The 20593-nt window shown below is 50.2% G+C and overlaps 1 protein-coding gene across 1 annotated transcript in view; it reads left to right on the top strand.

Moving 5' to 3' along the window:
- OTOF (otoferlin) overlaps positions 1-20593 on the top strand; it is an 88748-nt gene that overhangs the window by 42947 nt on the left and 25208 nt on the right. Inside the window, exons 6-13 of the mRNA XM_010840690.1 lie at positions 23-67; positions 6773-6846; positions 8322-8448; positions 8915-8969; positions 15072-15203; positions 18410-18472; positions 18899-18983; positions 20100-20259. Of these exons, the coding sequence (XP_010838992.1) occupies positions 23-67; positions 6773-6846; positions 8322-8448; positions 8915-8969; positions 15072-15203; positions 18410-18472; positions 18899-18983; positions 20100-20259 (741 nt within the window). The remainder of the gene's footprint in view (positions 1-22; positions 68-6772; positions 6847-8321; positions 8449-8914; positions 8970-15071; positions 15204-18409; positions 18473-18898; positions 18984-20099; positions 20260-20593) is intronic.

Below are 20593 nucleotides of genomic sequence, written 5' to 3'. Positions count from 1 at the left end.
CTCATTTCTTCCTCCTACTCAGCAAAGGCAGAGAGAAGACCAAGGGAGGCAGAGATGGCGAGCACAAGTAGGTGTCCCAGGCCAGGTGGAGCCCGTGGAGCTCGTCAGAGGGAAGGGTCCCCAGCACAGGGTGCAGGTGGCGGGGGGCCCAGATCCGAGTGGAGACAGCCCTGGGCAAAGGTAGGGCGAGGGAGGTCTCTCCATCTGGCCACGGGGGCGAGGAACACGGAGGTGTCAGGGTGGGGGCAGGCCTTCTGGTTTCCACTCTCTCCTCCCTCCTTTCAGTGTCTCGATTCCTCCTCCACTTCCCTGCTCAGTCCCCCATCCCTGTGGGCAGGCTCTCCTGTGAGGGAGGGAGTAAGGACAGCTCATGAGGCCAAAAGCCGCCTCCTCCTGGTACCAAGGCAGGGCCAGGCAGATGGACATGTAGCACTGGAGGCCCAAGGAAGACAAATTCTGGGTGCTGAGTGGCCACAGGGGGCAGCTGGAACATGAAGCCTGGAAAGCTAAGGAGGGACGACCCCTCTCTGGTGGTCTTCACTGTCTCCATTCCCCAGAGGGAAAGAAGGAGGTACCTCCAGATGGGGAGGGGCCACCACAAGGTACTGGGAAGTCTCAAGGCCTGATGGTGGGGGGACTGACAAGTGGGTCCCCCAGGCTCCCCCAGAGCTTGTGTCACCTCAAGGACCTTCTAGCATCACAGGGAATTCACAAGGGGAGTGGCAGTCAGGGTTGAGCACACTGGAGGGGGCCTCTGCTCCAACACCCGTTCTTGCAGATGACAGATCTGAGCCCCAGAAGAGCAGCAGAGCTGAGACTAAATAAAACCCAGGGCATTTTAACTCCTGACCCAGAGTTTACAGTAGGCCCAGGAAGTTTAGAGCCCTTGATTACGCTCTCAGTTCTCCAAACACACCAACAAAAGCCAAAAAGCCAAGAGTGTGGTCTTTATTTTCCAGATAGGGAAACTGAGCCCCAGAGATGTTAAGAGATTTGCTCAGAACAGTGGTCCAAAATAAGTTAAAAATCAATCGACCTGAGGTTAGCATGGCGACAGCAGAATTGTGTGTACAGGAGTCTGAAGTGATGAGCACTGATGGGGCTTGGTGTGCTGCTTGCATTAACATCCCAGGGACTCGCAGCCTCGTTTAATGAAAGCACGAACTCCAATTCCCACTTGTTATACATGAGCAAAAAAACATGATGACAAGGCAGCAGCACTGAGAGGGGAAACTCAGGCCCAGAGACCCTAAGGGTCAGAGAGTTTGCCAGGTTACAAACAAGGGAAGAAGCCGCAGGCTGAGCGTGTATCAGGCTTGGAGAGGGAGCCAGGGAACCAGATCTTGGGGGCTGTGGGAGATGATGGCAGATGCTGAGCTCAGGGTCCCATCTAGGGAGAGGGCTCGGGGTCAGGTTTCTACATGGACAATTGGACATAAAAGGTTTGTATGAGACACATACAAGCTGCCAGTCCCCTAGCCTCTCTGTCTGAGATCAGCGATGCTCTAAGACCCTTCTTGATTTCTAGCTCTGCAGTCTGTCCTGGGCTGGACCCCAAGGGATTCAGACTGACCTGACCCCTTTGGCCACAACTGGACGAAGGGGTGCCTCGGTGAGCGCGTGTAGTGGGCCCACAGTAAATGCTCGTTCCCTAGCATGACCCCATCCTAATGTTCTGCCATTTCCAATTCACATAACTGGCATTTATTATTCTTATCTTAATGTGTAGAGCCTTAGGGATTTCTAAAAAGAGATAAATAAGTCAAAATTCTTTAGCTTGAAGAAGAAAAACTGTGGGAACTGTTTTAAATCTCTGAAAGGTTATTGTGTGGCAAGACTTGTTAGTTTCTGTCTCTACTGAGGAGAAATAAAAGGAAATCTCTATTTCCACAAATCCGGTGTCTCTTAGGGAACGTTAGTCACTCAGTCGTGTCCAACTCTTTGTGACCCTATGGACTTAGCCCGTCAGGCTCCTCTCTGTCCAGGGGATCCTCCAGGCAAGAATACTAGAGTGGGTTACCATTCCCTTCTCCGGGGGATCTTCCTGACCCAGGGATCAAACCTGGGTCTCCTGCATTGCAGACAGATTCTTTACTTTCTGAGCCACCAGGGAAGCCATCTCTTAGGTAGGAATTTGTTTCTCCCAATTACCTGAGGCCTGAGCTAATGAGCTCGGCTCTGAGAGTTGGTGATGAACAGAGAGGCCTGGCATGCTGCAGTCCATGGGGTCACAAAGAGTCGGACACGACTGAGTAACTGAACTGAGCTGAACTGAGCTAATGAGCTCTGACAGTTCCCGCTGCAGGTGGTTGGAGGGCAGAAGCCCTGGAGAAGCCACGGCCTCAGTTGGTTCAATTCCAGTCCCACCCCTCTAAGTCACAACCTCCAGGATAACACAGACACCTGACTGAATGGGACTCAGCTCACACAGTCTAGTTTGTCGAATGTCTCCAAGTCATCATTGAAGAGTTCCAGTCTCTCCCCAAGGAGCTTTACCCAACCACAAAGACATTCTTCTAGTTCTGAGCCATGGAACAAGCAAAGAAACCATTAGGTCCATAAATGAAAAAAAGAGTTTAAAATGAGTGAACTAACTTTAAAGACTTCTCTCTAGAGAGAACTAGCAGTCTAAATTGCGGGTGCATATCATTATGACTGCCATGAATCCAGTGATGGGAAAGCTCAGCTGTGACCACAAACCCTCAGAGGGTCCTGAGAAGCCCACCTCCCTGGCCTCCTGCTTTTCCTGTTTTCACGCAGCTACGAATAAGGAGCCACTTGGTTGCAAAGTGGTTGTACACCAAGTTGATTATTGGCTTGTTGTATTTGTCTGTTTCTGACCATACTATATCTTTAGCAATTAGAGAGCCTTCTAGACAAAATGCAGAATTTAGAACAAACAAACATCAGTAGATCAGTAACCTAACCAACAATTTACCTTTTTTGAAATCCAAATCTTTAATACAAAGTGGGTAATCTTTAAAATTCCCTGATTAAGTTAACATTTATTTGAAAAATAACCTTTACCCTTTGCCAAGAGAAACAGGCATGCTATTTTCTGGGAACTGATAAGCAGAAAAAGCTTTTTCTTTTTTCAAAGCTTTTTTTTTTTAATTACTTTTTTGGCCGTGCTGGGTCCTCATTGCTGCGAGGACTTTTCTCTGGCTGTGGCTGGTGGGGGCTACTCTCTGGTTGTGGCACACGGCTTCTCATTGCAGGGGCTTCTCTCATTGCAGAGCACGGGCCCTAGGGCACACGGGTTTCGGTAGTTTCAGCACATGGGCTCAGTAGTTTCATCTCCTGGGCTCTAGAGCACAGGCTCAATAGTTGAGGCACACCAGCTTAGTTGCTCTGCAGCATGTGGGATCTTCCTGGAACCAGGGATCGAACCCATGTATCCTGCATTGGCAAATGGACTCTTTACCACTGAGCTACCAGGGAAGCCCAAAAGCTTTTTCTATAGTGAATTATGATGTATCATCAGTCAGAGGATTACAAAGGGCAGTGATGGCCAATGGCATCATGCTCTACTGCCCACAGTCCACAGGAATGAAAAGCAGGTCTAAGAGAAACAAATAGGTCCAGAGCCTACAGTAAGAATCTGGGAATTACACTTATCCTACACATTACGCATTTTTTTAAAGGATGTCTCCATTCTGAGATACTCCCAGACACACAGGAGTCCCATCAATGAGCTTATCCACTTGAGATAGTTAAAATTATGCAAGGTCTAGGGAGAGGAGTTTCTTCTTTGAATTGCTTCCGGGTCTAGTAGACAATAGTCAGGCTTCCCTGGTGGCTCAGATGGTTAAGAATCTGCCTGCAATGCAGGAGACCCCAGTTCGATCCCTAGGTTAGGCAGATCCCCTGGAGAAAGAAATGGCAACCCACTCCAGTATTCTTGCCTGGAGAATCCCAATAACAGAAGAGCCTGGAGGGCCCTAATCCATAGGCTCGCAAAGAGTCAGGAGAGCAACTAACACTTTCACTTTCTGGTAAACAATGGTTGAATAAGTATAGTTTTTTTTTTTTTTGGTTTTTTTTTTTTTTTAAGTCTCAGTGTTTGCTTCCGAATATATTTGTTTTAAGAAATAAAATGACTTTCAAATTCAAGGGCCATAACTGCCTAAGGGAAGCCCCAGGCCCTTTTCCACTTGGGTGGGTCCTTGGGATCAGCATCAGAAATCCACAATTCCCTGCCACCCTAACCTCCTCCGGGCCTCAGGCAGAAGGGCTAGATCCCGCCCATCCCAGGATGCAGAGTAGCTGGCTTCTCCAGGCAGGGTCTATTCTGACCTGACACCTGGCTTTGACCTACCATCTCAGAGCACTTTCCTGGGGGACATTAAGGCGGGGGTGGGGTGGGGGATGGGGACTGTGTGGCTAGAGCAGACTGTGTGTGATGGTAGCATGTAGGTCACACGTGGACTGGGGCTGGGGACTCTAAAGATGACACAGCCCAGGAATGGCCAAGCAGTGATTGTACATGGTCAGCACAGGGCCCTCCAGGACACTCCTCGGTTATCCAGGAGAGCAGCAAGGCTGGGAGGAAAGGAAACCCAAACACTGAGACAGGAAGCAGAGACAGGGCCCCACTAGGCTCACTTCCTGTTGCAGAGTCAGAGTACAGCTGGCACCCCTGCCCTGTAGGCCACCAAGGCCACCAAGCAGGGAGAAATCTCACAGGATGATGCGTTGTAAGCCAGGCAAGCTCCTTTCTCACCACTCTGTGACTGTTTTTAACAGGCTCATTGATCTGTTCAGTGTTAGGTCACTGGTGATTTAATATTTATAGCCTTCTCTCCCCAAAATATATTGATGCTTAGATTATTTTTCCATGAGTCCCCTCTCTGTAAACATGGTCCCTGGGACTCTTCGAGATGACATCTTTCCTCACCAGCAAGCTGTGCTGGTTCTTGGAGACTTTCGACCACCATTCCCAATGGTCAGGATGTGGGATTCATACCCCGAGAGAAGTGTGACCCTACAGCATCAAGGATGCAGTTGGAAGTACTGCTGCCCTGGGAGATGGTAGCTTCCATCCCAACTCTCTGAGCCTCAGGTTTTTCATGGGTTGAAAGAGGAGAAGCATATGGCCCTCCCAGGACACATGGACTGCAGTCCCTCCCAGGACTGCCATGAAGATGAAATCAGCAAACATCTGGAAAAGCCTTGGCCCAGATTAGTTGCTCAAGGAAAGTTATATTGTCTCTTACTGGGGAGAAACTTTTAAAGATAATTCCAAAGGCTTTGGTTTTCTTTTTTTAGAGTGACTTCTCTCCTTCTCCTCCTGTTGATATGCCCCAGATAACATGACACTGTATAGTGCAAAGAGATCAGTGTTTCCCCAACCTTCCTTCACCTGCCTCATGCCTTTTTAGGAAACCATCAAGATGCCAGTGTTTCCTAAACTGTGAACTGGTATCACATGAAGAAGTGGTTCTTAGTTGCTCTCCTAACACACTCCTCCATGTCTGGCCGAGCATATAAAGAGTAAAGAAAAGGCCTGTAGCTAGATTAGGGCCAGGTTTGGAGGATGAGATTGGCTCCCCAACCCTAAGTAGAGGAGCTTGAAGTTTCTAGGCCATCTCTACAAGGACAGAAGGTTTTCCAGAATCTCACATGACCCAAAATAAAGAACAGGAGTTCTTGGGGAACCATAGCCAAACCTCCACTGGGAGATGCCTGACTCAAAGATGGGTGGGCTCTGCTATAGGTGAGCTCAGGGTTAGAGTCTGCACCCTGCCCCGCCTAGGAATGGGGCCCAGGTTGACAGGGGCAGAGCCAGGAGGAGGGAGAATGGGAAGTGCAGGGAGTCAGGTGTCCATCTCATGCAATATTGACAGGGTAATGGAATACTGCACTTTACCCCCTGCTGGTCCTACTCTTGGTCCCTCCTGGAGCTAGGATCGCAAGCTCAGCTGCAGGGACATCACTGGATACAGTAAAGACCCCCTGCCCCCTTTCGTCAGCTCTCCTGACTGCAAGGCCCTTCACCCGGGGTCACAAGGCCAGACCAACAGAGGAAGAGGTAGGAACTATGGAGCCTGCCATACATTCCTGGAGGTTGGCAGAAGGTGGTGGGGGATGGTGGTGGGGGTTGCCTGGAGTGAGAAGGGACAGGCAAAAAGGGTAAAACCAGGACCAAAGATGGGGACAGGAAAGGGCCCATCTCCTTTTCACTGGGGACCAAGGAGAATCCAAGGACACAAAGGCAGGCTTTGAGTACCAGGGCTGTCTGAGAACTAAGCAGCTTGTTTCAACCACACTTCCTACCTGCTCATCAGCTCTGCCCCTCTGAGTCCTGTTTCTGCCATTCTGTTCTGATGCTTTGTCTCTCTTGTCTGACTTTCTTTGCATCCAGCCAAAGTACGACCACAGTGGGAGAGGATGAGTCTTGCCCACTGGTGGAGCTCAGAGCTCTAAGACTGAACTGAGGGGGCTGGGATTAGGACCCTGACAGGCTTCAGTTGAAACAGTTTTTTCCACCTGAAGGCCACCTTCTTGTGGTCGCTGTCCCCAACCTGCTCCTTAATGGTGTGAAGGCATGGGGAAGGAGGATATGACGGAGGTTCCTCTGCCCTAGTTCTCCTTCAGGGCTCCCAATTTGGGAAGTTTGGCCTCCAGGATATCTCGGGACCAGTAGGTAAGGGGCTGGGGCTTGGATCTTCCTTTCCCTTACGAGTTCTCTCGGGTTTTGCTCTTCTATCGTCTGTGTGTCTTCCTCCTGACGTCCATCTCCCTCCACCTCATTCTGGCTGCCCCCTCACAGAGCCGGGAGGAGCGTGTTCTCCGCCATGAAGCTCGGCAAGAACCGGCCTCAAAAGGAGGAACCCCAAAGACAAGGTACGGATGCGTGCCCCTGACCAAGGTCTAGTTCACCCCTCTCTCCGCACCTGCCAGGGACGAAACCCCTGCTCTCCGCGAGCGGCCTCCCAGTGGGCTCTCCTGCTATTGGCCAGAGGAGCCACCTGGGAGGGGCCTGGCCTATCATTAGCTGTCAGAGAAACCCCGTCCTGAGAGAGGTCCTCCAGAAGGGGGCGCTCCGAGGGCTGGAGGTGGGTACCACATTTCCTCCGATACAAAACAGCAGCAGCAGAGACCTCTGTCTAGTGGGCTCCTCCTGCCCTCTTGGCTTCCATCCTTCACACAGAAGCCTAGGGATTTTTAATCAGAGGAGGGAATAACAAAAAAAAAAATTATTTGGCCAATTCCCTGTTTCTATGGGAAAATCTGAGTCCTGAGAATGCCTGCTCCATGGCAGGACTCTCTGCCTAACATTTACCCAGTTCCCTCTCAGGGGGCTGCAGGGACCGCCTTGGGGGAGAGAAGCAGGGTGGGTATGGAAGACTGGAGTGGCCTGTGGCACGGGTGAGGGGACACGACAGCTGTTTAAGGGGAGAAATGGAAGTACAGTGGAGCTGTGTGTAGCTTTCTAAGTCAGGTCTGTGGATCACACGTCCACCATCCTCAGGGCTCCTGGCTTCTCTCCCAGCATCCCCCGTGTGGCCCACTGGTCCCAGAATCTCTCTCCTTATATTTTGCCCCCACGTATATTCCAGCTGTGCCTTTCTCCTTCCTAGACTGGAGAGGGTAGACCTGCTGGCTGAGGCTCAAACCCATCATCCTTGGGTAGCTTCTCAGAATCGTCATTCCTTCATCTCATTGGATTAATACACATCAGTACAGGGTTAGGTTCTGAAGTCCATCAGCTATTTTACAAAGATAAGTTCCTTCCTGAGTCTCAATTTCTTTGTCTGTGATGTGAGAATAGTACCTATATTGGCAAGATATGACTATGAAGATTATGAGAGCTAGAGATATGTGTATAAAGTGCCTAGCATTATGCCTGACATGTAGTAGCCACTCAGTAAATGGTAGCCATTGATAGAAGATACATAAGTTTGGATTCTTTATTCCTAACCTTCTTCCACAAAGGATATTCAGTACTTGCATAGTGAATTGTGGCGGTGGTTTAGTCACTATTCATGTCTGACTCTTGCAGCCCCGTAGACTGTAGCCTTACAGGCTCCTCGGTCTATGGGATTTCCTAGGCAAGAATACTGGAGTGGGTTGCCATTTCCTTCTCCAGGGATGAGTTATATTCAATTAAAATTAAAAGGCAAGGCCAGATACAGTATCTGTTAAAGATCAAAATTAGGTCAGAAACACTGCAGATAAGCAGACTATAACATTCTAAGTAGATGCCACCAAGTAAACCTGGAAATTGACTATTAGCTTCCTGGATGCCGAAGCAAAAGAGGAAACACCATCACCAGCCCACCATCCAGCCCACCTAACTAGTCCTCCCTTTTTCCCAGATGAACCAGCTGTTCTGGAGATGGAGGACCTTGACCGCCTGGCCATTCGGCTGGGGGATGGGCTGGACCCTGACTCCGTGTCACTAGCATCCGTCACAGCCCTCACCACCAATGTCTCCAACAAGCGGTAAGTGGGCAGGAGCCTCGCAACCCTGGTTGGCTTCACCAGGTCAGGCAGGCCTAGCTTGCTATATTTGGAATTGGGGTGGAGAAGAATCAGAGCCCATGGACAGCTCCTTCCTAACTTTGCCCCTTTCTTCTTTTCCTGGATATCTCCCTCACCTCCCTCCCTGCAAAGGCAGGGGGCTGTTCCCAGGTCATTGAATACCTCTGGGCAAAGGGAAATCACAGGGCTGCCTAACACTTGAATCTGTTGACCTAATGACCTGCCTCCTTTTACTTCTGCCATTGGTTAGTCCTCTCTATTAGAGCCTCTGAGAACCACTAATCCCCTTTCTGTTTGGCAGTCCTGGAGTGTTTGACAATCATGACTCTGTCCTCTTCCCTTCTCCAAGGTCTAACCACTGCCAGTGCTCTCCTCCCCTGCAAGCAGTGCCCTTACACCCAGCCTGACAGTACATTCTCCTTCTCAGGTCTAAGCCAGACATCAAGATGGAGCCAAGTGCTGGGCGGCCCATGGACTACCAGGTACGTGGGGGCAGCAAGAGTCCTCATGTCTTTCTGACTCTCTCGCAGGTGGTTCTTGCCAGATGACTGTTTTAGACTCTGTGGGGGCATGGATATGAGGGGTCATAGAGAACCACAAACTGAATATAAATTACCAAGTTAAGCTTGTTCCTGGGAAGCACTGATTGTTGTTCTTCAGTCGCTAAGTCGTGTCAGACTCTTTGCGACCCTATGAACTGCAGCACACCAGGCTTCCCTGTCCTTCACTGTCTCCTGGAGTTTGCTCAAACTCATGTCCACTGAGTCGATGATGCTATCTAACCATCTCATCCTCTGTCCCACTCTTCTCCTTTTGCCTTCGATCTTCCCCATGAGTCCACTCTTCACATCAGGTGGCCAAAGTATTGGAGCTTCAGCTTCAGCATCAGCCCTTCCAATGAATATTCAAGGTTGATTTCCTTTAGGATTTACTGGTCTGATCTCCTTACTGTTCAAGCACTGTGGTCACAGTGTCATAAGTAGAGAGATAGAGACCCACAAAGGACACAGTGTCATAAGTAGAAGGATACAGACTCAAAAAGGAGGGTGTGAACTCTGCTTATGCTGGTCAAAGGTCTCTTAGGATTTTGTAATGGACTTTATAAAGTGAGAGGGACTTAAAAAAAACATAAACAGACCAAATAACTTCACAAAAACATTTAAAATGAGGGCCTCTAAAGAAATATATAGATTATTTGGTGTGATTTTTTTTCTAAATTATTGCTTTGTATTATTTTAATACCAGAAGTAATGTCAATCCTGGCTATCTATAGAAGCTGAGAGTTGGGGGGGGGGTTCTTCTTTTTACGTCTCTGTATTTTCTGAAATTAACACTTAATTTTTTTATTTGTATGTTTCTAAAACTGGAGACCAAATGGCTGAGATCTAGAGAGATTTGCAGCTGTGAGATTGCTAATGTGGCCACCAGTGCAAGTGGGATGGAGCATGGCTGGGAGCTACGGGGAGAGTGCCCCATGGGCAGAGGGCCCCAGTGCAGCCTCCCAGCTGCAGGCCTCATCTACAGCTTCGCAGGGCCAGACCCTCAATTTTGTCTCTTCTCCCAGAGTTGATTGGAGCCCGAGAGAATGAGTTACACTAACATAACTCACAAAAGGCTAATGTAAAAACCCAATCACCTAGTACTTATTTATAAACTGCAAACGAGAAGGGTCCAGGGACCGTGCATTCCTCTGGACCGTCCCTTAGGGGCTAACAAGGCCCAGCTGCTGTGAAAGGCTGCTGGGCATTCCTAGAATTGAGTGAGAATGCTGGCTGGTCAGAGCCTTCAGCAGACCCCACCTGAATGCCTTTGCACTTCCTGCCTAGGTCCAGTGCCAGGCCCCAGAATCAGAATACCTTTTCCTGTGTCAGGGTTTGATCTTTGACTTCCCAGGCCTCATGCACCTTCTTTAAGGGCAGATGACCTCGCCTCACTCAGGAGAGGATGTTTAGGACTAGACACCACCTTTCTCTGTAGCAGGTACCTCTGGTCATATATCCTCAAGGACACACCTTGTCTCCCTGAATCCTTGCTTGGGTTTGTTTTCATCCAGTTGGCTTGAAAATTCCATCTTCCCAGGGGCTTGAAAATTCACCCTGGGCCATGTCAAGCAGACCTGCCCCTGTGGTTTCAGACAGCATCACACCACTGAGCTCCTAGGACATTTGGGAATGTCACCTCCTCACCTCTCTGCCAAAACCCAGGCACAGAACATACTAACACTTCTGAGGGCTTTTCCAGGACACTGGGCTCAGGGTTATGCTCCGAGCTGAGAAGAGAAAAAATTCCAAAGAAGAAAGAGCCTCATAGTCAGATACCGTTCCCTCCACAGTGTCACCAGTCTGCCACATAAGGGCACAGAAAATGGTGCCATTGTTATTGTTGTAACTAGTATAACTGTTTAAGTTAATAAAATCTTAACAACCACCCAAACATCGGTATTGCTGTATTTCATAGGTGAGAACCTGAGGCGCAGAGTAGATAAGGAGCTTGCCCCAGGTTCTGCAGTTATTCAAAGCTAGAAACAAGGGTCAGTCCTGCGGGTGTCCTATCCCATCGTCAGAACAAATAATTGAGGACCATCTCTCCCTCTGGTCTCAGTTCATCTTTACTGCCTACTGCATGTTTTCAAAAGCTCTCTCAAACTGCTTCTTGCCAGAGACTTTAATTAAGTGGACCAGAGAGTCTGCCTCCGAAGATTTTGTAAACATTCCAAACTGAACAAAGCAGCTGTATTCATGTTTAGCCTGGTAACACAGCATTCCCTGACAGGTTGGTTCACATCTCAACTGTAAGTGTTAATGTACTTGGAGAGAGAGCTGTGAGGGTGAAAATGTGGGACTATTCTTGCTTTCAATGAGTGCAATGTATAAAGCAAGAAAACCTGTCAGAAAGACTTCACTTTCTCGTAGAGCTTGGCTTTGCCGAGTTAGAAAGACCTCAGCCAGAGAGACTTAGCTGAACTCAGACCCAGAAAGGATCCTCAGGCCGAGAATCATCCTAAAGATTGGGTAGCTCTGAAATGAGGTCCTGAGGCCCTTTGTTTCTTCTGTTTCAGTTCAGTTCAGTTCAGTTCAGTTGCTCAGTCATGTCCGACTCTTTGCAACCCCATGGACTGCAGCACGCCAGGCCTCCCTGTCCATCACCAACTCCCGGAGTTTACCCAAACTCATGTCCATTGAGTCAGTGATGCCATCCAACCATCTCATCCTCTATCGTGCCCTTCTCCTCCTGCCTTCAATCTTTCCCAGGATCAAGGTCTTTCCCAATGAGTCAGCTCTTTGCATTAGGTGGCCAGTGTATTGGAGTTTCAGCTTCATCATCAGTCCTTCCAATGAACACCCAGGACTGATCTCCTTTAGGATGGACTGGTTGGATCTCCTTGCAGTCCAAGGGACTCTCAAGAGTCTTCTCCAACACCACAGTTCAAAAGCATCAATTCTTTGGCGCACAGCTTTCTTTATAGTCCAACTCTCACATCCATACATGACTATTGGAAAAATCATAGCCTTGACTAGACAGACCTTTGTTGGCAAAGTAATGTCTCTGCTTTTTAGAATGCATGTTATATGTAAACCCTTTCCTGATTATCAACATCTCAAAAGCAAGAAGCCACAGCTTCCTCCCTGGGAATATGCAGTTTGCCCATCAGAGTGGGCAAAGCGTGGCACTTGGCAGACATGTTCTTGGTGGGTCATGGAGTCTTGAGCTGTACCCTGTCTTCCTGGCACCAAGATCATATACATTGTCACCTCCAAACATCTCTCCAGTTCTCATCCCCATGTCATCTCCCCAGCTCAAGCACAATGTGGCACCCACTTCCTATCTGGTCTCCCTGTCCTCGTATTGCCTCCTCCACACCATCCTCTACACACCACTGGAATGGTCTTCTCAAAATGCGCAACTGAACATATCACATCCCTGTCACCTGGAGACAAGAGAAGGTAAAGGATGTTTCAGCAGAGAACATGTTCTTGCAGCCCCATCTGATCCCTCAGGAGCAGGTCAGAGAGCACCATGACTCATGGGTTCTCCCAAGACAGAGGTACAGGTTCACACTCAGCATTGTTCCTGGTGATGACTTTCGTGAAGCCACCTGGGGATCGTGTCCTTTATCTTGGGATAAGAAGATGTAATAGCCAGTCGCCAATAGTTTCCCTGGTTAGCTGGTCTGTTGGTCCCTTTGTGGCTGTAATTGCCTTCTCTTCCATCATGGAAAGACAGGAGTCCTCTGCTCCTGAAGAGGACTAGGGGGCAAAAAGGCTATCATTATGGCTGGGTCTCTGGATGAAAAACAGAGAAGCCAATCAACTTCTCACATTGCAAGGACAAATCTCCTGATGGCATCTCTTTAGTACCTTATTATGCCAACAATGTGTTTGTCTACTTCCTAGTCTTGAGTTACTAGTCTTGAAAATATTTTCATTTTTTTATGGAGGAGAGGGTATTGGTTAGTTGTGGGGGGAAATGAAATTAAAAAAAAAAAAACTTTGGTAAAAAAAAGTTTCACAGAGTTTAAAACTCTATAAACTACTATGCAAAGAATGTTCTGGAAGGACTTCTAGTTTACTTAACTTCTCAGAGGGCTCTATTTTGCTTTTAGCTCCCTGAAGAAATGGTAAACTCCTTCAGAGCTCCATATTCTCAGCTCCATTCCCTTTAGAACCTCAAGTTCACATAGAAATGCTTGCTTTCATAGTTCAAGTGTTACTTCAATTAGTAAATATTCAGTTTCTAGTTCTGTATACTGGCTTGGCAATGTTCTCGTTGTCATCAGGGTTTCTATTTTTTTAACATCATTAGTTTTAATGTGTGGATTTTTCTTGGCCTTCAGATATTTATAAGACTTTGATGGACGCAGTGGAAGATAATTTTCAAGGCTATTCTTTTTCATGAAAAGGGAAAATAATTCTCTTGAGTAAAAATCGTATTTAGCAGTTGCATCAAAGCACAGCAATTAAAATACCAACTTTCCAAGATGAGAAGCATAAAAAGCAACTCATATGGTTTCATTAGAAGAGTGCTGAGGGAAATGCTAATACTAGGTCAGCATAGGCTATTTTGTTAAAGTGCAAGTTCCAGAGACTTAAGCATCACACACGAGCCTACCTGCCTGGGACCCAACCAATTAACTGAAGGTAAGTTCTATTGAGAAGCCATTTATAACAAGAGCTCACAGCTTCCAGACTTTCTACAATTTACAAAGCACTTCAATACACATTATCTCATTCAAACCTCAGGCAAATTTATGGATAGGAGGTGTCTCCACTTAAAGCTGAGAAAACTGAGGCTCATTGTCATTTCAGGAACTCCCAAGTCTTCCTATTTATCATGGCTGCCCTAGTGGGGCTTGACACCTCCAGATTCAAGCAACAACTGATGGCTTAAAATGAGAGTTCACGAGAACTATGCACACATGCATACATACTCACACGTCTCTCTCTCTGTTCAGTTCAGTTCAGTCCAGTTGCTCAGTCGTGTCTGACTCTGCGAACCCATGAACCACAGCACACCAGGCCTCCCTGTCCATCACCAACTCCCGGAGTCCGCCCAAACCCATGTCCATTGTGTCAGTGATGCCATCCAACCATCTCATCCTCTGTCATGCCCTTCTCCTCCTGCCTTCAATGTTTCCCAGCATCAGGGTCTTTTCAAATGAGTCAGCTCTTCACATCAGGTGGCCAGAGTATTGGAGTTTCAGCTTCAACATCAGTCCCTCCAATGAACACCCAGGACTGATCTCCTTTAGGATGGACTGGTTGGATCTCCTTGCAGTCCAAGGGACTCTCAAGAGTCTTCTCCAACACCACAGTATATGTAAATATTTGTCGAATGGATGAACAACTGAAAAATGACTTCCTAGTATAGAAGTATGATTCCAGAGAGGTGGACACCACTGAAAAAATACAGACTGCACACAACATACAAGTATCAAGACCAAAAAAAAAGTGTGCTCCAGCTGGGCACCAAAGCCTTACTGGGCACTCAAAGAAATTAAAAGAAGGGAAACCAGGAATATGGAAAGGGGCCAAATTCCAGAAATTAAAAAAAAGAGATATCAGAGGCTTGCAGGACTCAAATGAAAAGTGCTGGAGTAGAAAACTAAATGCATGTTAATGGAGACTTAGAAAGCTTAATTCTTGAGTGCACAGAATCTTGGGGGGTGGGAGTGGGTTTGCAGCCCTCTGTGCGGCAGGGCCACTGATGCCAGTGAAAACTCTTGGAATCATCTGGGAGCTTTAAAAATACAGATGCTGGACAGCACTCCTCCATCCCCTCCCAAGATTGGGTTGAGTTGGTCTGGAGTGTGGTATGGGGGCCTCAGGGTCTTTAACCACCAACGCACACCCCCCCCCCGTCCTCCTTCCCCTCCCCCTCCCCCTGGTAATTCTGGTGCACACCTACTTAGAGGTGATCCAGTTCACTCCCTTCTTTATAAATGAGGGCACTGAGGCTTGGTGGGGAACGACCCAGGATCACCAGCAGATTCAGCAGTGCTCAGACTGGTACCAGCCAGGCTCTGACTCCTGCAAAACCCAAGTTCACAGGCCTTCCTTCTCATTTCCCCTCTTTCCTGCCCGCAGGTCAGCGTCACAGTCATCGAGGCTCGGCAGCTGGTGGGCTTGAACATGGACCCCGTGGTGTGTGTGGAGGTGGGCGATGACAAGAAGTACACCTCCATGAAGGAGTCCACTAACTGCCCCTACTATAATGAGGTCAGCCCTGGGGCCCGGGGTGGGGAAGAGTCCTCCAAACTGTGGCAGAGCCTGGGCCCCGGCCCCATAGGGCCAATAGGAGAAGCTGGGACTCAAGAGTCACACAGGGCTACCAGCCGGGTGACCTTGGTCCACCTGTTACAACCCCCAGCATGCTGAGTGCCACGCCCTCTGACCCTGGTCTGGCCGGGGTCCACCCTGTGAAAGGAACCCGGCCTCTGTCCTCCCTAGTGCTGCTCCCACCAGTGCCAGTGAGTGAACCTCACACCCTGTGAGGCCTGGTCCCAGGTCCTTCCCCAGCCAGAGCCCTGGGGCAGGGCAGCCTCCTTCCAGCCCTGGCCCATGGGGGGACTAGAACCATTCATGAGTGCTTGCTGTGTGCGGGGCTCTCTTCTAAATGCTTTAGGTGCTTCATCTCTTCTGACTCTCACACTATCAGAAGTTGTCACCATCAAACCCGTTTTATATAAGGGACATTGAGGCTCCTGGAGAAAGACCTGGCCCAGGTGCCAAGTGCCAGAGTCAAGTTCTGCGTGTGCATGCTTTCTGCTCAGCTGCCATCCTGGGTGCCTGAATCTCTGCGAGGTCCTTCCAGACCACTGGCCATGACGCTTGGGGAGTGGGAGGGGAAAGGCCTGGTCTCCACTGCTGTTCATTGCAGCTGTCTGAGGCCACATTGAGGTTACAGAATCTCAGAGACCTTCTAATTCAGTCTCTCCACCTTACAGAGGAGACTGAGGCCACTCTATGAAAAGGGCTGAGATCACAGAGAGTATTATAGACAGAGCAGGGTCCAGACTGTTCTGCTTCCACCCACTGGGCTCTGTCATCTCGGATGGCCACCCCACCCCACCGGACACAGCCTCTGAGTCTGGGCTCCAGGGAGGGGCCCATCTTAATCAGCTATGGTGAAGCATACCCCTCAGATACCTGAACACACACCAGCCTAACCCAAAAGTCACTGACCTGGCCACTGTGGCCCTCCCTTTCTGGGAGGGGCCTCCAGGCTGCTTCTCAGTGGCTCCAGGCAATGAGCTGTGCCAGGCTGGTCCTAGTGAGGCATGGGCATCCCTCATCTCAGTGTCCATCCTGGGTGTGGTGAGGGTCTGCTTCTCAGAGGTGGGGACATCTCTCTGGAAACTGTGGGAGGCCCCAGCGGGGCACCTGCAAGAGTAAAACCCAGGCCTGTCTCTGCCCTTCACAGGGACCCAGCCTGAGGCCAGGCCTGACTGAAATCTCCTAAGCAATCAGAGAGAAGCCCCACTCTCATAGCTGGTTTCCCGCAGGTCCCAGGCTGGGGACACTGCTGTTCAGGAACCCCTCGGCCCCATGTGACATCCTTCCCAGGAGTCAGGAAACTCAGGCTCGACATCTCTGACCTTAGGTCAGGACACATCCCTGACTGGAAAACCTCTGGCCTAGATAAGGTCTATTTTTCCCTAACAGATATGGAGACAGGGCCCCCACAGTCTTCCACGGTTATATGATAGTGGTGGAGGCCTGTCTGGCTGACTGGAGAGCTCACCTTGCACCAGGTCCGTGCACCTCATGTTTCATTCAAGTGGCTTCCTCCTTCCAAGGAAACAGAACTGATCTCCCCACTTGGTGGCTCCTCAGAAAACTCCTACTCACTTTGCAGGGCCCAGCTCAAATGTCCTTCCCTGTACTCTCTAGGTTAGAGGTCAGGGCATTCCCCTCTGTTTGACAATAACATCCCTGAATTCCATTCGGTCCTTCATATCCAACCCAGGAGGCTCCTGATCTCCTGCATCACTGTAGCCCACTCCAGGGCCTGCCTTGTACTTGAAGGGCTTTGGTAACACTTTTCTGAATGGATATTTATCCAAAAGATGAAACAGAGATACACTGGGCCTCTGCTCTGTGCCAGGCTCATGACTGGCAACATGGGAGCTGCAAACAGGATACCTCCTAATTCCAGCCTAGAAACCATTTTCCAAGCTCTGTATTTATATCTGGGGCTTCCCAGGTGGCGCAGTGGTAAAGAATCCACCTGCCTATGCAGGAGATGCAGGAGACATGGGTTCAATACCTGGGTCAGGAAGATCCCCTGGAGAAGGAAATGACAACCCACTCCAGTATTCTTGCCTGGAGAATCCAATGGACAGAGGAGCTTGGTGGACTATAGTCCATAGGGTCGCAAAAGAGTCGGACACCACTTAGCAACTAAACAGTAAGTCTTAGTTGCAGTACTCAGGATCTCTAGTTGTGGCATGTGGGATCTAGTTCCCTGACCAATGATAAAACCCAGGCCCCTTGCATTGGGAGCATAGAGTCTAGCCACTGGATCCCCAGGGAAGTTCCTTGACCCAGGTCATCATATTTAGATTCACAACCACGCCTCCCAGCAATGACAAGACCGCTGTCCCAGAGCGGTTCCACTTGGAGGCCCTGGTTCATTATCCCCCCATCACAGAGGTGAAAACTGAGATTCTGAAAAGGAAGCGATTGGCCCAACAGTGAAAGCTCAGGATTTGTGGCTCTAAAACTGCACTTTTACCCACAGTGATCTAGTGTGAGCCCCCAGCAACACGAACAGATTCTCCTCATTTACTCCAAGCACTTCAACATTTCTTCTGTCTCCCTGCCCATGAGTTCACCAAAGCAGCAGGCTTTCTGCTCAGTGCCTGCACTCTCGTCCCCAGGGCCTGCACCCCGAGGCCAGGAGACGTGGGCAGGCACAGCACCATGAGTGGCAGCTCCCAGCTGGAGAGGACCGATCATGCCCACAGCATTTGTGTTTATAGCAGATTAAGTTCATCAGCTCTCAGTTCTAAGTCTCAGCTTACTTTACATTTTAACACCTCCAAACTTGGGGGGCATCTTCTAGGCAGCCTTGTGGTTTAATGGTGATGTCTATGGGACCTACACAATTACAGTGTATCTTACAGTATCTTATATGTATCTCATCAAACCTCATAATGAGACTCTACGTGGGGGGTGTCATTACGTCCATTTGACAGCTCAGGATGCTAAGGTTCAGAACAATGAGTTGCTCAGGGCCACATGACTGCTCACTGCCCCTGAGAGCTGTGGTCAGGGGGACTAGTGGTTGCCCCTTCTACTTATCCAAACTTCGGGGCTCAGGGGGCATGGGCCAGTGCAGACCGGCAATGCCAGGACAGAGGGGCCTGGCACTGAGCCTCAGCCTGCCAAGTGACAGCAGGCCTGGGTCTTTCCCCGTCTAGTACTTCGTCTTTGACTTCCACGTCTCTCCTGATGTCATGTTTGACAAGATCATCAAGATCTCGGTGAGTGGGGAGCAGTGCCCAGCAGGTGGGGCTCTTAGCTCAAACTGTACTTTAGTGCAGCCTTGAAAAGGGCACCCTCTCTGGGCAGGCCAGCCATAGGACGGCACAGCCATAAAAAGATGCACAGCCAGCCAAGCAGGGCACAGGCTGGAGTTGGGCCCCTCTCACTCCCTTAGCCACATCATTCTGTGCAGTGTACAACATGCTCACATGTACCTGGAAGCCAGCAAAACACTGGCGAGGCAGAAGGGGCTGATGCTAAGCCTCAGACAGATACCCCTGCCCTGCCAGACACCCTCCTGCTTGACCTGAAACTCACTTCCCCATAAAGAGTTGGGGGGGGTGCCCTCTATCAGTCAGCCCTTCCCTGCCCCACGGCCTCAGCCCCATCCCACCTGATTGACGGCTGGTGGTTCTGCCCGGAAGGTGATTCACTCCAAGAACCTGCTGCGCAGTGGCACCCTGGTGGGGTCCTTCAAAATGGACGTGGGAACCGTGTACTCCCAGCCGGGTGAGTAGCTGCGTGGCTGGGTCAGTATTGGTGCACACAGCTCCAGGAGCACGGGTCATACATGCAGCCCCTAACACATCTCACAGAAGCAAATGGGGACAGAGCCTTGCTGGGAACAGGTGTGAACTGTAGTTGAAATTGAAAGAGGAGTGGGAGGAAGAGGAAAGTTCTGAGTCCGGGAGATTCCAGGGCCCACACAAAATCAGAGGACAATGTGCCCTTTGTATAGGCTGTGCTCGCAGTCAACCTGAAGGGGCAGACCCATCCTAGATTAGCCTCCTCCTCTGATATCTGGTCTTTCCTCCACCCTGTCCTGGGTCCTAGGAGCTTTGGGGGGACACTACTTGTCCCTGTCTCTAGGAGACTTTTGGTCTGCAATTGGAGACAGACAGTAAGTAGATAGTGGCAGGAAATAGGAGATGTACATATGGAAAGGGGCCAGGATCAGCTCTTCTGAGGAAGTCAAGGAAGGCTGCATGGAAGAGGAGACGCACCAACAAAAGGATTAGAAGTTTGAATAGGGAGCCAGAGGGTTGGGGCGTGGAACAGAAGGGATGGGTGCATCCAAGATAAAAGTACAGCAGCCACAGAGCCTTGGGGGTGTGAAACAGCAATCTGAACTATTCAGAGAGGGGTCAACAGCTATGCCTGGCAGGAGCACAGGGGAAGGGTAGGGTGAACATTGGGGGCTAGGGAGAGCTGCATCAGGAGGCCCCACAGGGGATGCTAAGGTCGGCAGTCTTTCCCCCAGGCGCTGGGGAGCCTCAGGTGGGTTTGAAATGGGGAATGAGAGAGGGAGGGCCTCTTTAAGGGCTTTGTCTGGCAGCCGTGTGGAGATTGGCTGAAGGGGTTGGGGACAGGAGGGCTGCAGGCCAAGAAACCAGTCAGGACATTCCTCCATCTGAAGCCATACCACACATCTGGGGGCATGGCCAGAGCTGGGACCTTGCCTCGGCCACCCTTACTCGGGGACCTCTGCCTCCCGGGTCCTGAGGCAGGCAGCACTGTGGCCCCAGGGCCCCAGGACCTGATGACCTGGCCTCCACGGCCTGTCCCAAGGGTGGGTGCAGCCCTGAGTAGGGCCAGCCGGGCAGCCCCCGCTTCTTGCCCCTGCAGAGCACCAGTTCCACCACAAGTGGGCCGTCCTGTCCGACCCTGACGACATCTCCGCGGGACTGAAGGGCTACGTGAAGTGCGATGTCGCTGTGGTGGGCAAGGGCGACAACATTAAGACTCCCCACAAGGCCAACGAGACGGATGAGGATGACATTGAGGGGTGAGCTCCCACCCCCGCCCCGCCCCTGGAGATCTGGCCCAACTCTTCCTGGGGTGCAAAGGGAACCCCCAGGGTGGACTTGGCCCAGAGACCTCACCTTCCATCTCCCTTATCCGCCCGCCCAGATGGCCCTGCTCTCCCTGGAAGGACTGAGGCCAGGGCCAGCCTCAGTGTCTGGGGACTCTCCTCATGGGGCAGAAAGGACTGGGGGAGAGTCGAGAGTGACAGTCATTTGACATGCATACTGCCGACTATGAGAAACTTGGGGGAAAAGTGTGGATTCCCAGAGCTGCGAGGCCTTGAGTCTACACCCAGTAGAGCAAAGGGATTTTGT

Source organism: Bison bison, unplaced genomic scaffold, assembly GCF_000754665.1.
Source record: "Bison bison bison isolate TAMUID 2011002044 unplaced genomic scaffold, Bison_UMD1.0 scf7180017864145, whole genome shotgun sequence".
Taxonomy (NCBI): domain Eukaryota; kingdom Metazoa; phylum Chordata; class Mammalia; order Artiodactyla; family Bovidae; genus Bison; species Bison bison.
Note: the sequence above shows the minus strand (reverse complement) of the source record. Positions and strands in the feature narration are given on the sequence as shown.